The sequence below is a fragment of the Mauremys mutica genome, chromosome 20 (genome assembly GCF_020497125.1).
Source record: "Mauremys mutica isolate MM-2020 ecotype Southern chromosome 20, ASM2049712v1, whole genome shotgun sequence".
Lineage (NCBI taxonomy): Eukaryota > Metazoa > Chordata > Testudines > Geoemydidae > Mauremys > Mauremys mutica.
Window position 1 is genome coordinate 4,065,657 of NC_059091.1, and position 16,515 is coordinate 4,082,171.

The window sequence follows — 16,515 nt, forward strand, 5'->3', positions numbered from 1 at the left end:
AGCTAGTCGCGCTCCAGGAGCGTTCATTAGCACCGAGCTCTTCGCAGGGAATCGTTAATGAACAGCACGAAGAGAACGCTCTGAAACACTGAACTGCAGCAGGGTTCATTGGAACCTTGCACATTAAGGAGCACGGGGACCTGCCGTTCCCCTGCTGCCCCCACAGCCCCTCCCTGATGTCGCTGCCCCGGTGGCGGTGCCGGAAAGCCGAGGTTACAGGAACCGCCACGTGGGAGGGCTGTTGGGCTTCTTGGCGCCTGCTGCAAGCACAGCAGCCCGAGATGCTACCGCGGCGCTGCACGACGGGGGGCTCGGCTTCCGTGCCCCAGGGGCCCTGAGGTCTGGTGGTGGAGAGCGAGCGAGACAGAGCCCGGCACTGAACGACAGCGGGCGACAGACCCGCCAAGCTCCAGGTCAGTCCAGCTCCCCACAGACAAGGGCCATGGCCGGCAGGACTGAGGACGCAGGCCCCGAAACCCTTAGGCCCTTCTGAAACTTTGTACTCCCCCCCTCCCCCTGAAAAGCCCCCGTCACAAGCAGGGCTCACAGCTGCAGCCTCCCAGGGACGGGGGGCGCGAATGGGCCACGCAGACTCGGCTGTTGCCTACAGGCCCCCTCCTGCCACCCTCTGGTGCTGGGGGAAACGTAGCTCTGTGTTGGCCTAGGCCAGCAGCTCCCAATCGTTCCTGGTTCACTCACCACCTTCAACCCCGGGGACCAGCCCCGCCGGGCACCAAGCGCCCCCAGCCCCGGCCTTCAACCCCGGGGACCAGCCCCGCCAGGCACCAAGCGCCCCCAGCCCCGGCCCGGCCTTCAACCCCGGGGACCAGCCCCGCCGGTGCACCAAGCGCCCCCAGCCCCGGCCCTGCCTTCAACCCCGGGGACCAGCCCCGCCGGCGCACCAAGCGCCCCCAGCCCCGGCCCGGCCTTCAACCCCGGGGACCAGCCCCGCCGGTGCACCAAGCGCCCCCAGCCCCGGCCCGGCCTTCAACCCCGGGGACCAGCCCCGCCGGGCACCAAGCGCCCCCAGCCCCGGCCCGGCCTTCAACCCCGGGGACCAGCCCCGCCGGTGCACCAAGCGCCCCCAGCCCCGGCCCGGCCTTCAACCCCGGGGACCAGCCCCGCCGGGCACCAAACGCCCCCAGCCCCGGCCCAGCCATCAACCCCGGGGACCAGCCCCGCCGGCGCACCAAGCGCCCCCAGCCCCGGCCCAGCCATCAACCCCGGGGACCAGCCCCGCCGGGCACCAAGCGCCCCCAGCCCCGGCCCAGCCATCAACCCCGGGAACAGCCCCGCCGGGCACCAAGCGCCCCCAGCCCCGGCCCAGCCATCAACCCCGGGGACCAGCCCCGCCGGGCACCAAGCGCCCCCAGCCCCGGCCCGGCCTTCAACCCCGGGGACCAGCCCCGCCGGGCACCAAGCGCCCCCAGACCCGGCCCAGCCATCAACCCCGGGGACCAGCCCCGCCGGGCACCAAGCGCCCCCAGCCCCGGCCTTCAACCCCGGGGACCAGCCCCGCCGGGCACCAAGCGCCCCCAGCCCCGGCCCGGCCTGTCTGCTCTGCAGGCGCACAGAGCCCTTCGGGCTCTTAATCTGGCCCCTTTTGTCAGAAAGAACCGTCCGTCCGTCCGTCCGTTAAAAGAAATCAACAGAAAATGCGGCTGAAGTGGATTCCCTGGGCTCTCTGGCGCAACCCCCGGGGAACGTGCACCGCCAGGGCTCAGCCGTCCAAACACCACCACCAGGACCCAACACCGATGCACGTGTGAGGAGATGCTAATCTGATCCCTATTTAGACAGCTGGGGTTTATCACCCTGAGAACGCAGGTGTCAGAGGCAGGTGGGACCAGGTGGCTCGTGATCCTATGAGCCTTTCGCCTCCCCTCCTTCTCCCGCGACCCTTCAACCCTTGTTTGGAATGAATCAGCAAAAACGACTCCGGTGCAATTTAGTTTGGGAGACAAAAAAAAACAACGGATGTTGCAAAAGATACGACTCAAAGGACGCCACAAGCAGCCATGCATGGGGCGAGCTCCCGCTGCAGAACAACGTACGCAAGAAACCACACAGAGGTACCTAAAAATCTGCCTCCTTTTGTGAGAGCTAGAAGAAAAGCCTTCCTTGGCGAGTCTGTTGGTTAACATCAGAGAAAAGCATCGTTACAGGGTTACCGTGTCCTCCCCCGAGAAAGCTACAGGTGTGGCTGTGACACATGCTGGCTGGTACTAACCTGCTGTCGTTTAGATATCCGTTCTGACCCGTCTAGTGGCAGGGTGGAGCCGAGGAGGGGGAAAGAAAAGAGAAAATAACTGATAAGGCAGCAGTATTGGCACGTTACAAACAAAGGGGCGTCTGAACGCGGGGGGGGGGGGGGGCCGCTGGGCTCGGGATAGGGGCTGCGACACGCTCCTGTTGTCTCTGGCTCTCCAAGCCACTGGACACATTGCACGTCTGTCTAGATTCTTATTCCAGGGCCACCACCGGAGCATCAGGGACCTTTTCTAGCTCCTGCCTCCCCACGATGTCCCAGCACTCCCCAGATCCCCCGTGCTAGCGAGTGCTGGCCGACGCAGCATGGAGAGAAGAAGGGACTCACTCACACAAGAGAACCCAGGATTCCTGATGACTCCCTGGCCTTGCTCCAACCACTAGGCAATGCAGCAGTGCTTTCATAGTTCCCACATTCTCTAGCACGTCAGTGGCTCACACCCGGCAGTGTCGCCGGAGTTCAGCACGTGGCTCCCAACAAGGCACGATGAACACTGCATGCTGAGTCATTCCATTTCCTACCCTCTGCTCAGATGCAGCCCCACCTGCCAGAGGTTGCACGGTCGTCTCCCGAGGGTCACTAGACAATGACTCCCCCTGGGCCACCAGCCAGTAGCTCTGGCTAGCTCCCGGAGCGCTGTATCCTGACTCTCCCCTTGGCCAGAAACACGGCTTGGCGCAGGGGTCTTTTCAGCGCTCCGGGACCCCTCGCAGGGAGTGGGGGTGCGGCAGGTAAAGCCAGGAGCAGGTTATTAACCAGCCCAGATGCAGATTAGCATTTGGAACCGTCACTAAATCCAACTCCCCGTTTGTCCTGGCACAAGAATCCTGCCCAGAGCATGCTGCTAACAGGCACTGCTCAGCACGGCCTCTATCGCACCACTGCACTGCATTGACCTCACCCTCACCCCACTTCCATCCTGTAACCTCCCCCCCCCCGGGGGCCTGATTGCTACCTCCAGGGGCTGCCTCTAGGGAGCAAATTCCTTGAGGAACTTCCACTCCAGGTGGCCACTTAGCAAAAGAAAGAAAAACACCCCCTAACAGTCCCACCCCGGAAGGCGCAGACACATGGGTGCGGTCAGCATTCCCTCACCTGCTAGCTCAGCATGGCTACATTAGAAACGGCGGCCAGGAGATTCTGGGTACACAATTTGAGCTGACTGAAAAGGGCCGGATTCCCAGAGGGCGGGTGCTCTGCCCTGTCTGAAAAGCAGGTATCAAGTGGGGCCCCCGGAATCACCAGCCACTTGCAAAGAATCTCCCCGCCCCCCGTGACACTGCACCTCATAGTCATATTATGATGATATGGTTATAGCATAATTATGAGGCATTTCATGCAAGGTCAGTCGTGTGAGGCGTCATTGGGAAAGTTATGATTATCCTATGTGTGTGCAGGTATCAGTTTTGTCTCTGAAGTTATGGATATTGACTATGTATCTGTACTTCAAATGTAGTTACACCTGGGGAACACCCACTCGGCAAGATGTTTTCAGTCCTCGAGGGGGCCATTTGGGGGGGGAGTTGGGGATTGGCTCTGCTATGAGCAGGGGGGTTGGACTAGATACCTCCTGAGGTCCCTTCCAACCCTGATAGTCTATGAGTCTAAGGACTGAACGGGGGGAAGTGCTGGACCCAGGCTAAAGGGATTTCTAGCCTGTGGATGGAACCCCTGGGTTCCATAAAAACAGGACATCTGGTCACCCTGCTTAAGGATCTGCAGGTATCATCTCTTTGGGTGAGAATCTGCTAATTCATATCCAATCTCTTTAGTATAGTTTGCGTTTTTTATTTGCTAGGCAATCTGCTTTGATCTGTTTGCTATTCTTTATATTCACTTAAAATCATCTTTTGTAGTTAAACTTGTTTTTGTTTTAATCTAAACCAACGAGCTTTGCCTGGCGTGCTTGGGGAAAATCTCTGCTTGGTTAGCACAAGGGTGCATTGTTCCCTTCACACTGCAAGAGAGGCGGAGCGGGTATTAAACTCATAGACTGCCCAGATTTGACCAGGATGGTGCTGCTCCGGCGTCCCAAGCTGGGAAGCTGGTGGTTAGAGAGCCCGTGTGTAGCTGCAGCTGGGCGCGTCCCTACCTGTGTGAATGCTGGAGGGCTTTGCCGCTTGTCACATCAGCACAGTGCGAGAGGGAGCCCAGGCTGGTGGGTCAGGGGGCTCAGTGGTACCCCAGTTCAGGGGGCGCCCCGGGGGGGAACCTGTCACACCTCCGTTTCTAACCTAGCGACACTGATCAGGTCAGTGAAATGGCAAACCCACTGCCGGATCCAGCCCCCTGTTCACACGCCAAAATTATAACAACAAGCGTGGAGGGGGGGAGAGGGGCAGCTGGTTGGGGCGTGAGGGGCGCCAAAGAAAAAGCACCTTGAGAACCAAGAAGGGGGGAGGTCCTGCTAGCAGCCAGCCTTACCTCTCGCGCAAATATCCGCTCTCTGACCCTCTGATACTCCTCTTCTCGCTCTTCGATTGATTTGCTCCTCCTCCCGTCCTGCAATGGGATCCTGATCTAGAGTGACAGGCAGAATTCGGCTGGTTAAACGCTGGCTCCACGCACCCCGAGTGGAGCAGCAAGGGAAGGCGATGTGGCACAGCGCCCGGCGTCTGCCTGGTGCTCTGAGAACCCGACAAGGTCTCTGCCCCAAACGACTGCTGCTGGCAGGAAACGCTCTGGGGTCTTAACTGGCACATGTGTCCGGGTCAGGCAGAGCAGCTCTGCTTTGGATCAGCTGACTGGAGAGAGATCTCAGCTGCAGATGCTGTTTGTGGCTGGAAAGCGCACACCTCTGTTGCTAAGGGTACATCCACGCAGCTGCTGGGAGGTGTAAAATCTCCAGCTCAGCGACACATACACGTGCTAGCTCTGATCAAGCTAATGTGCTAAAAACAGCAGCTCAGCTGCGATGGCCCTGACCACCCATCTGGGATCTCAGACAAGATTACACTGGGGCAGCTAGTCCATCCTGCTATTTTTAGAGATCTTGCCGGATGAAAACTAGCGCGTGTACATCTATTGGAGCTGGAAATTACACCTCCCAGGTGCAGTGTGGACGTACCCCAGTGCTAACGGTGGCTGGCGCCATCAGAGCCTTCCTGCTTCGAAGCAGAGCCCCACGGCAAGGTGGAGCAAGGTTGCAAAATCCAAAGCGTAAAAGCTCCTCCCAGCTCCTGCACACCCTGTTGCTTGGACTCAAGATCTAGGCCTCATGAGAAGCATGGTAGCAAGGCAGGATCTGAGAAGAAGATGGGAGACTGCCCTCCCATGCAACAGCAGTTCTCTGTCCCAAGGAGCGAACCATCTAAAACAAGCATCGAAGCAAGCGATGAGAACACGTCAAGGGCGCTCCTGGGAGGAGAAGGCTACGGCAGAGAGGCGCATGAGACGGCTCCTTAGGAAGGATACCTGCCTCGCGCCAAGTTTTAGTTCTCCCAGTTTGTAGCCGGCATCCCAAGCGCAGGCGGGAAGGAGGTGAGCAGGGGGACGGTGCGCAGCAAAAGCAAACTCTGAGCGGGGCTGTGAAGCAGCAGAGCGGGGCTGCCTGGCACGAGGGCTCAGGCTGCAGGAAGCCACCAGCGTGGAGATGGAGCCGAGGGGTCCCTGCGCACGGAGGCTGCATCGCTCCTCTGAGTGAAGGCTCCCTTCTGGCCAGGGACCGAGGGGCCCTGCTGATTTCATTAGCCCGTGAAATGCTGCTTACTCGTCTGGCAGCCCTGGCGGGGGTGAGGGGTGACTTTGCGACGGCTCAAGCTCACTGTTTGTGCGGGGGAAATTCCTCGCTACTGCACGGCCCTTGGGGGCCCCTCGCCTGCCTGGCAACATGGTGAGGATTCCAGGGGAAAGCCTGGGGGGGGGGGGGGGGGAAGGATGCCAACTCGGAAAGCTCAAGAGGGCAATTGACTGGCAAGGCTGTTAACCATTTCACTGCTGAGCATTTAAGCAAAGGCCTTTTTTTTAATTCAGCCCAAACTGCTGGCGGGTTGAGGTCCAGTTTGCTGCAGAGCGCCTGGGGATCTGCCTCCCATCCACTGGCCCCCTGCTGCTGGAAGAGCCAGTAGGGGCCTCTGTGGCAGTTTCCTGGGAGTACAGCTGTGGAAGGAGACAGCACCGACCCAGGAGGGATTTCAAGCTGCCCCCATGCAAGCAGGAACGTCCCCAAACTCACTGATCAAAACACCGGCGGGTCCCATTCCCAGGCGACCAAGACGCCAAGAAACACCGAGCAAAGCTCGGCAGTCGCCCCTTCGGCTTTCGGGAAGGGCCTGGACACCTCTCACCCAAACTCACCTGATTATCGTCCCGGTCCATGCTGGCGTCGTCTCGCTTTAGGATGAACCTCTGCGGAAAGTCCACGTTCTTCTCGTCTTTGATGTGCTCGGAGAACCTTTGCTCGGGGCTGCAGGGAGGAAAGACGCCATCACGAGGGGCAGGCAAAGGTGAACGGGAACCTTCCCTGTGTTACTCTGCTGCCAGGCAGGGCCGGGGGTGCGAGGCAGAGGAGGTCAGGGCAGAGGTTCCAGGCTGCAAGCCACTGGGCGGCTCAAGCTGCCGTCAGACGGCCCCACCCGGTGCAGGCGGGCTGGGGCATCAGGGCATTCAAGGAAAGGGGAAGCTCCCACCCATGTCTGCACTTGGATTTGGGAGGGTGGGTCTCTAGGCTTCCCTCCTCTTTCATTCCCCCGCTCTCCACACCCCTTTAAAGGCCTGTCGGGATGAGGCTGTGAAATATTCCAGGCGTGCTTTGGGGATGCGGTGGGGTGTACGAGGCCAGGGAAGGGAGGGGGTTTCCCAGCCCTCCCCTCAGCCCCAGGGCTCTCCTTACATCCTGGTGTTACTGGTCTTGTTGATAATGACGGCTTTCCCAGTTTGGTCAACGTTATGGTCCATGCCGAAGTAGGCAGCTACCCTGTGCAAGAGCATCCTGTGATATGAGGTCATCTGCGGGAACTTCTTGAACTGATTGCTGAGAACAGAAGAGGGGACAGAGCCCTTGTATTCAGACTGCGTTAAACAGACCAGATTAACCTGACACAAGCAGGGTTCAGCCCAGAAAGACCAGGGCCCCGATTCAACACAGCATTTAAACACGTGCTTCGGGCTCAGCGACTTCACGCGCCAAAGCAGGGGTGGGATGACTCCCGGGCTTAACGCTGCGGAACCGGGACCCAAGGGAAGAAAGGCCCCGATTCACGCTTAACTTTCATCCCGTGCTTCGGGGCGTTGCTGGATTGGGGTCAGAAGCTGGTTCCAATGGGAGCTGGGTCAAGCAGGGAATTCCTTCACCCTGATCTCCTCCGTAAAGCCAGTGGAAAGCTCCCGACCACCCCCCGGGCTGTGTGAAGGGTGGGAGCAGCCCCCGGAGGGACGGGTGCTCTCAAGTGCTCTGGGTAGGAACGAGAGGGGAGTAGGACTTTGTGTTTTGAGCTGCCGCAGAGCAGGAGGAAAACCCTTAGAAAATCCGTTATGTCAAATCTCAGGCCCCCTGTTTAGAGGGGGCCCTGCCAAAACAGGAGCATCTTTAAAATGCGTCCTTCAAACAAACAAAGCTGACAGGGTCACGTTCGGACCCATCCAGAGTCTGTGCAAGAGACAGTTCAGGGCTGGGCACTGAGCTCTCGCTCTGACCTCCAGACAGGGAGGGCACCAGCACCAGACGCCTGCCCCTGCACCCCAGCTCTGCCCTGCAAGGGGCACCTCTGGGGGCAAGAGGGCAGTGGGTCTGCCTTGCCCCCAGGCTTCTCTGCTAAGCAGCTCCTGCCAACAGCTGAGCCAGCCTTTGTGACATGGGCCCTGGGAAGCGGCCTGGGACCCAAACGCATTTCACACAGTTGGTGCTTTCAGTCACTATGACCTGGTCTGGATGCGAACAGCAGCTAGCTGGCGAAAGGCTCTAGTCTTCCCACGCCCAGGAACGAGCCAGTCTCCCATGGGCCAGGGGCTGGGCTGGGCTGCAGACCTGTGCTCAATTCCCTGCTCTGCCTCCAAGTACCCAACTCACCCACCGGCCACACAAACCTCTGCCCTGGGTTGGCCAGGTGTTTCAAGCCCAGGCGAGCTTACACGGCTGGGGGGGCGGGCGGGGGGGTTAGAGTCTGAGTCTGCTTTAACTCTCGCTGGAACCTGCCCATTTTGCAGCGAGGACAGTGGCTAAGTCTCTCAAGCGTGGCTAGTCCTCCACTGCCATCTCCCTCCCTCCCTCCCCCAGGGAGTCTCCCCCAAAGGACAGACAAGTTACCCTGGAATTGACACAAGCGTCTCAGGACAAAGACTCACCCCAAGCCACACCCAACCAATGAGGACCCAGCAATTCGGAGAGGGCTTTGCTGTGAGGATGCTCGCACCCAGGCTAGGCTGACCCCATCTGTGAAACGGGGGGGGGGGGGGGGGAACAACCCTGCCCTGCCGCCCAGGGCTGTGGGAGGAAAAACGGACACATTCAATATTGTCAAGTGCTCAGATCCGGTGGCAATGGGAGCCGTAGAGCACAGCAGATGGAGCAGGCTGTTTTCAAGCAGCTCTTATCAGATATGCGTGAGCCCGTCAGAGCGAGAGCGCCTCCAACCGCCCCCGTCACCAACCAGCTTCGCTTCATGCAAACTCCGCTGGCCACTTACTTGTTATCGCTAATAAATTCCAGAATCTCCTGTTCTAACTTTAGCAGCATCATTCGATCCCTGTCCAGAAAAAGTGGGGAGGAGGAGAATCAATCAATCAATCACATTTCGAAGAGGAGAGAAGAACGCAGCTCATGTCGAGAACTGCAGGTTAACACTCCCTCCACCCCTGAGAAACAGAAAGTCCCTGGCATTAGCAAAGCTCCAGGTTATTAAAGACCCAGGCTTCGCCCTCCCTCCGCTGCAGCGTATAAAAAAAATACATAATCAAGGATGAGTCAAGTTTTTCTGTTCAAGGCGAGCCATTGCTGCATGATGACTGTGTTTCTGGGACCATTAGATCCTTGCGCCAGTGGTGGCCGTACAGACAGAAACACAAGCTTGTTATTTTTATGCCTAACCAGTGATTGGCAGCCGCTCTGATAGTTTATTACTGATATTGTGGCAGGCGCGCTACAGACAGGTCTTTGATAGCTATTTAGAGGAGGGATTTGAGAGCAATTAAGGCTCCCTTCCTGCCTGTATTCAAACCAATTATTTTTCCACCCTCAGTTTGAATCCGTAATGCATTAGCGTGTCTGTTTCACTAGCCTGCAATAATGAAACGACTGCTCCTCCTGCCTGGGTTTATCAACCTTCTACTCAGAGTCAAGTCCCCCTGAACTTCCAGATGTGAAACCCACCCCCAGGGGGGTTGCGATTTCTGACAGCCCCCCCGCCCCGCCCCGCATTTTGTCTGCAGTCTTGCAAACCCTTCCCTCAATCCAGGGGTGGCCAACCTGAGCCTGAGAAGGAGCCAGAATTTACCAATGTACATTGCCGAAGAGCCACAGTAATCAGTGAGCAGCCCCCCATCAGCTCCCCACCTCTAGTCGCCAGCGCCTCTCCCTCCCCCGCATGCGTCCCGCCTGCCGTGATCAGCTGTTTCGCATGCGCAGGAGGCTCTGGGGGGGCAGGGAGGGCACAGCATGTTTGGGGGAAGGGGCGGGGGCTTTGGGGGCAGGGCCAGGGGTTGAGCAGTGAGCCCCCCCCCGCCCCAGCACATTGGAAAGTTGGTGTCTGTAGCTCCAGCCCCGGCGTCAGCACCTATATAAGGAGCCGCATATTAACCTCTGAAGAGCCGCACGTGGCTCCGGAGCCACAGGCTGGCCACCCCTGCCTTAATCCCTGGAGTGTGGAGCATCGGTTAACAGCATCTTCCTCCCTCTGCTCAATCAACCGCTGGTTTTACCATCTTGTGACCTACCTTGGATTTTTTTTCAGTGTATTTACTAAAAATTCATGCAAATCTATTCCAGTGGAGTCTGTGTATTCTTGGCTGGAATCTGAAACAACACCAAGAGAACAGAGTCAGGGAAGCGTCCTGTCTTTTTCTTCAGAGTGTATTCAGCACCTAGGACTACGGGTCCTCATCCAGGACTCGGGCTTCTAAGTGCTACGGAAACACAATTATTCCTAAACCAGGCAGCACAAATGGGAAGCGATGGGATTCCTAGAGCGACTCTCTAGGGCTCAGTCACTGCCAGCGCGAGTGCGTATGAAGCCACTGAAGTCAATGGAGCTGACTCTGCTTAGAGCTAGAGAAATTAGCCCTAGATTATCAGTTTAAAGATTCTTACTACTAGCCACTGTCACGGAGTGTGGGGGGAGACAGGGCCCGGCACCCCCCACGTTCTGCGATTCACCACAACTCTCAGCCAGCCAGTAACACAGAAGGTTTATTAGACGACAGGAACACAGTCCAAGACAGGCCTTGTAGGTACAGAGAACAGGACCCCCTCAGTCAGGTCCATCTTGGGAGGTAGGGGGCCCAGACTCCCATGCTGGGGCTCCCTCCATTTCCCCAGCCAGCTCCAAACTGAAACTCTCCAGCCCCTCCTCTGGCCTTTGTCTCCTTCCCCAGGGCCAGGAGGCACCTGATCTTTTTGTTCTCCAACACCTTCAGATGGCACCTTGCAGGGGAGAGGCCCAGGCCATCAGTTGCCAGGAGACAGGGTGTCGCCAGTCTCTGTGCAGACCCCATCGCACTGGCCCCCTAGGGCTCTGCAACAATCCCACCCCCTGATCCCACCACCTAGATACTTACGAACTGCATAGGGGAAACTGTGGCACCCACACTATTCAGAGAAAACATTAAGCACATTCCCACTTCATCACAGCCGTTCAAAAGGAAGGGAGACTGCTCTTGTGATTACGGCACTTGCCAGGGACCCAGAACACCTGGGTTCAATTCCTGGCTCTGCCACACATTCCTTGCACGCTCGTGAGCAAGTCACAGAATCGCTCTGTGCCTCAGTTTCTCTAGCGGTAACACGGAGGGGGTGACAGTTCCCTAAACCCCCAGGGGCGGAGGGAAGATTAAAACATGAATACACATCTGGTCACCAGGGACCTATAAGAACCCACAAAGACCCAGAATAAAACAGTTTGCAAAGCACTGCAGACAACAGTTAGAGAAGGAAACGCGGAACGTTTTCATTCTAAAAATCTATTTAACATTCAGAGAAATAAAAATCTTCATGCAAAAGTTAAGGAGGCTGAAAAGAAATCTGCAAGAGCCCGATAGTCTCAGTGCCTCCCCGCTACACTGTTAAACAGGCCCCCCAAGCAGCGCTAGTGGGATGCCCTCTAGTGACCAAACGTGGACCCTCAGAAGCCTTCCACGTGAATGACTTTTGTACCCTAGACCTCAGCGGTCACTTCCCCGTGAACATCCTTCTTTAAAGTGGTAGCAGAAAAGCCGTACGGGACATTTCACCTGCCCCAACACAGCGGAGCGACTCTCAGCAGCAGGATTTCAGGTATGATTCGCTCTCTGGATGCAAATGTTAAACTTTGCTCTTTCAACCACTTTTATGTCCCGAAATTTTAAAAAGGGGATTTGTATAAAGCCTCTGGGTTGGACGTCTCCCAAACCCCCTCTACAGCCCCGTCTTTATTGGTGAGTTTCACCAAGAGACACTGAAAGCAGGAACTTCTCCGGGGTGGGGTTGTTTGTAGCTGCATCATTCAAAAACATCCAGATCTCCAAGACCATAAAAGGAAGCCACACGTCACAGAGCCATAGAAGCGTTGGCTGGACGGGACCCTGAGGTGTCAGCTAGTCCAGCCCCCCGTGCTGAAGCAGGATTTACTACACCATCCTGCACTGGGGTGTCCGGTAGAGCACCTTCGTTTACATGAACGCTCCCCCCTGCAAATGAAGTTATAACAAAACCCCAAAGGACGGTGCCAGTTAACGGAGCTCGGCTGAGTCCCGGCTGCCAGAACCCAGGCTCCTGCAGCCCCACGCCAGTGCACCGACCTCTAGAGAGCATTTTCCTTGGTGCCTTCTCCTTATTCTTGTCTTTTTCCTCTTTCTCGGGCCCATCTTTTGTCGACTTCTCCTCTTCCTTGTCCGAGGGGCAACTGACATGCAACTGAATAATGTCCTAGAAAGAAGCAAACAGCACTTTGTTGAGCTCAACGCCCCAAACGTCTCCTTGTGGCTCTTCGGCTTCCACGCACAGAGGCTGGCGTGAGCAGCACCAGGGAACACGCACTCGGTAGCTAAGTCACAGAATCACAGGACTGGAGGGGACCTCGATGGTCATCTAGTCCAGTCCCCTGCACTCATGGCAGGACTAAGTATTACCCAGCCCATCCCTGACAGGTGTTTGTCCAACCAGCTCGTAAAAATCTCCAATGATGGAGATTCCACAACCTCCCTGGGCAATTGATTCCGGGGCTTAACCAGCCTGACAGCCGGGCAGTTTTTCTTAATGTCCAACCTAAACCGCCCTTGCTGCAATTTAAGCCCCTTGCTTCTTGTCCTGTCCCCAGAGGTGATGGAGAACAATTTCTTCTCTCCCCCCCTTGTAACCACCTTTTATGCACTTGAAACTGTTACGTCCCCTCTCAGTCGTCTCTTCTCCAGACTAAACAAACCCAGGTTTTCAATCTTCCCTCCCAGGTCACCTTTTCTAGACCTTTCATCATTTTTGTTGCTCTCCTCTGGACTTTGTCCAATTTGTCCACATCTTTCCTAAAATGTGGCGCCCAGAACTGGCCACAATCCTCCAGCTGAGGCTGTATCCGCGCGGAGCAGAGCGGGAGAAGGACTCCTCCTGTCTTGCTCACAACACTCCTGCTAATGCAGCCCAGAACCGTGTTTGCTTTTTTTTGCCACAGCGTTACACTGTGCACTCATACGTAGCTTCCCCCAGTGCTCCTTCCTAGGCAGGTCATTGCCCATTTCGTACGTGTGCAACTGATGGTTCCTTCCTAAGGGGAGCACTTGGCATTTGTCCTTATTGAAGTTCATCCTATTTACCTCAGACCCTTTCTCCAGTTTGTCCAGATCATTCTGAATTTTAATCCTCTCCCCCAGAGCACTTACAACCTCTCCCAGCTTGGCATCATCCACAACCGTTATCTAGGCCATTATCTAAATCACTGATGAAGATATTGAACAGCAGACCCAGCACTGATCCCTGTGGGACCCCACTCGATATGCTGCGCTGGGATTCATGTTTGTTTGGGCAGGGCAGTTAAGTTGTTACTTATGATGCCTTTGCACACAAAGCAAATGGCTTGTCTTTATCAGCCAGCTGGTGTGAGTATAAATAGCAGGATAGTCCCGGTAGCTGCAGTGAAGGCACCAGGCCCTGGTCTCAGGTGGCTTTGTACCGGCATGGCTCCGCTGTGCTTCTGCAGCCTGGCTACGCTGCTATTTATACCAGCTAGTGCAAGAATGTGCCGTCGAGCAAGGGACTCGCCCCCTAGCTTGTACTGTGATGTGACCTAGGAAACAGAGCCATTGCCAGGCGCGCTTCTCCCAGGGACCAGCGCTGAAAAAGAGTGCTCACGTTTTAGGACCTGGCTAAATCTTGGCCTACCTGGGCTTCCAAGGGCCCATCCACAAAGGGGCTGGAGGATTCTTCACACACTGCCAGGCTCCTGACCAGCTTGAGCTTCGAATTAGACTGAAATACAAAGAAACACCACGTGCGTCTCAAGCGCACTCTGACGTGCGACTACGCCGCTCACTTCACCAGCGCCAATTAAACTGCTGCCATCACCATGACATGCCGGCTAAAACGCAAATTCTCCGAGCCGGCAGTAACACACGCCAAAGCAGAGCTCTGTGGGTGTGAGGGCAACAAATTATCCTTTTCTAGAGACCTTAATTGAGACTGACCCCCCCACACTTGAGGCGAACGGCTATTGTGCTAATCCACCGTACCACTTAGCCTCTGTTCGCATGAAATCTCGCCGAGCAGTTACACAGCCTGCTTCCGCCTCTGCAAGCCCACACACCAAACAACCTGCCAAGTGTTAAACCCTGAAACTGACTAAGTCTTTCGCAGCAGGAAGTGATGTTTCTGCTTTCCTTGGTTTAACTAAACGGCTGCCATCCCATTTCCACCGTACCTGCCTGCTCGATAACTTCGGGTTCAAAGTAACGCTTTTATAACGCTTCAGGACTCTCAGCCCTAAACGTGTCACCCAACCACCCAAGATCCTGGGGAGCTCCGGCTCTGGGGAGCAGGGCTGAGCCTAGCATGGGCTCTCCTCCACCGTGGGAGGGGGTCACCGGAGCACCAGCCTTCCTGGCTGCTGGATGCATTCCCAGATTAAGGCCAGATGAGACCATTAGATCATGTTGTCTGACCGCCACACAGGGTACTAATGAAGAAAGAAGGGTGCCATTGGGCAGATTATTCCAGCCCTGTTGCTTTCAGTCAACCATCCTAAGGCCAGATGGGACCACCCTGATCACCTAGAGTGACCTCCTGTGTAACATGGGCCCTGGGACCTCCCTGAAATAACCCACTTGAACTATGGCGTCTCCTTTAGAAAAACATTCAATCTTTATGGAAAAATCGCCAGTGGTCAAGAATCTGCCACAGCCCTTGGGAAGTCGTTCCAATGGCTTGTTACCCTCACTGCTAAAAACCTACATCTTGTTTCCACTTGGAATTTGTTTAGCTTCAAATTCCAGCCACTGGATTTTGTTAGGCCTTTGTCTGCTAAATAAAGGGAGTGGAGCAGGAAATAGATTAAAATCATATGTGATAAGCTGGCTCGTGCCACAATATCCTCTGAAGAGGAGGGAAAAATAGGTGTAACTAGATGGCTCCAAAACATTATTTTCCACTTATATTTTTCACTCTTATTTTAACGGGGTGAAAATTCACTCCTCCGCTGGGTCAATTGGTAGGTGAATGTCCTTAGTTGGGCAGAACACAGATGTATCCAAGTAAACAGCCACCCCACCAACTAACCGGACAAGCGAATTCCCTTCTGGAGTTTCATAGCCACAGGACTCCGTGGAGGGCACAGACCTAGCACTGAGAGCGCAGAGCAGCCCAGTGGCTTGTCAGGGTCCCCGGGGCTTGAGCGCAGGCTGTCAGTGTAATGAGAGAGAGCAGAACAAGCCAGCGAGGTGTCCAAACAGCTGCTGCGCTTGGCTCGAGGAGGCGGGGAGCTGATAGCTGGGGAACTGGTTTAATGGCCGGTTCCAGAAGCGCTAACTGGAGGATCGTGGCGTTCTGGGGTCAGTGTGGGACTCAAACCCTCTTGCCCCGGTAGCTCAGCGCTCCCACAGAAGGCAGGCCGGGGGGGTTGGGGGGGAAGGGGAAGGTCTCCTACCTTGGCTCTTTTTCTGGCGTGTCCATGATTTGAAGTCCGCCTCTGTGGAGAGAGGAAAGAGGAAGTGGGAGGTTTAATCTGAACCTGCAGTGACACACCACGGAGGCGCCCAAACCCCACCGCGTACACAGCACGTTCCAGGCCAAACCTCTCTGGTGGCAACAGAAGCAAGCGGATCCGAAAGGAGGCAGCACAGACGGTCGCCCACGGCCGCCTGTCAGACCCGAAGAGGCAAACATTCGCCGAGGAATCAGCAGAGGGGCTCAGACCCCTGGTCCCTCTAGCGCAGTGAAGTCTGCCCATCTCCGCCAGTGCGTGGCATCTGGTGCTTCAGAGGAAGGTGCAAAAAAAACCCCAGTAGCAGATGTGGGATAATCTGCCCCGACTTCAAGTCTAATCCTGGTCTCTAATAATTAGAGATTATTTTAAACCCTGAAGCACAAGGTTCATCTCCCTTCACAAATTTGTCATCATGAATTATAAAGCCAATCGAAGCCAGGACCTGGGTAGGCCTGATCACCAGGCCTGTGACGAGGCCCCAGCCGAAGACTGAACAGGAGCATGAAATGAAAGGTCGTAAATCCAGCCTGTCTGCGGCCCCCTCCTCGCCCCAGCCCGGAGTCTGAAACATGCACATGGCAGATGTTTAGCGCCGGCTTCCTCTAGCACCCCAGGAGCAGACCAACTTTCCTGCTGAGAGATGGCTGACTGAGATATTCCACAGAGAGAGGAGAGGATTAGAATGACTGGCTGCGGTGTGGCAGGATATGAAAGAGACAAGGTGGGTGAAGTAATTTCTTTTATTTGACCGACGTCTCATTCACCAATAAAAGATATTGCCTCTCCCACCTTGTCTTTGCAGTATAATAACGAAACGTTATTTACTCGCGATGGGGAGTAGGGATGCGTATGTGACGGGGCCGGCTGGAGTGGAGACAATACCCTCTTTATAGTTCACCCTCAACCGATGTGAAGTCTGCCAGTGTGTTC

The 16,515-nt window shown here is 56.0% G+C and overlaps 1 protein-coding gene across 11 annotated transcripts in view; it reads right to left on the reverse strand.

Annotated features, from left to right (window-relative positions):
• The window catches only part of R3HDM2 (R3H domain containing 2), a 115,133-nt gene that overhangs the window by 28,626 nt on the left and 69,992 nt on the right, over positions 1–16,515 (reverse strand). For 7 of the 11 annotated variants that reach the window (XM_044994699.1, XM_044994698.1, XM_044994696.1 and 4 more), the window contains 10 exons: positions 15,526–15,567; positions 13,770–13,856; positions 12,197–12,323; positions 10,139–10,217; positions 8,893–8,952; positions 7,101–7,241; positions 6,566–6,674; positions 4,694–4,789; positions 2,231–2,262; positions 2,077–2,130 (listed from right to left, as the gene is read on the reverse strand). In XM_044994699.1, coding sequence (XP_044850634.1) covers positions 2,077–2,130; positions 2,231–2,262; positions 4,694–4,789; positions 6,566–6,674; positions 7,101–7,241; positions 8,893–8,952; positions 10,139–10,217; positions 12,197–12,323; positions 13,770–13,856; positions 15,526–15,567 — 827 coding nt within the window. The remainder of the gene's footprint in view (positions 1–2,076; positions 2,131–2,230; positions 2,263–4,693; positions 4,790–6,565; positions 6,675–7,100; positions 7,242–8,892; positions 8,953–10,138; positions 10,218–12,196; positions 12,324–13,769; positions 13,857–15,525; positions 15,568–16,515) is intronic. The other 4 variants (XM_044994706.1, XM_044994705.1, XM_044994702.1 and 1 more) reach the window with 1 other exon arrangement.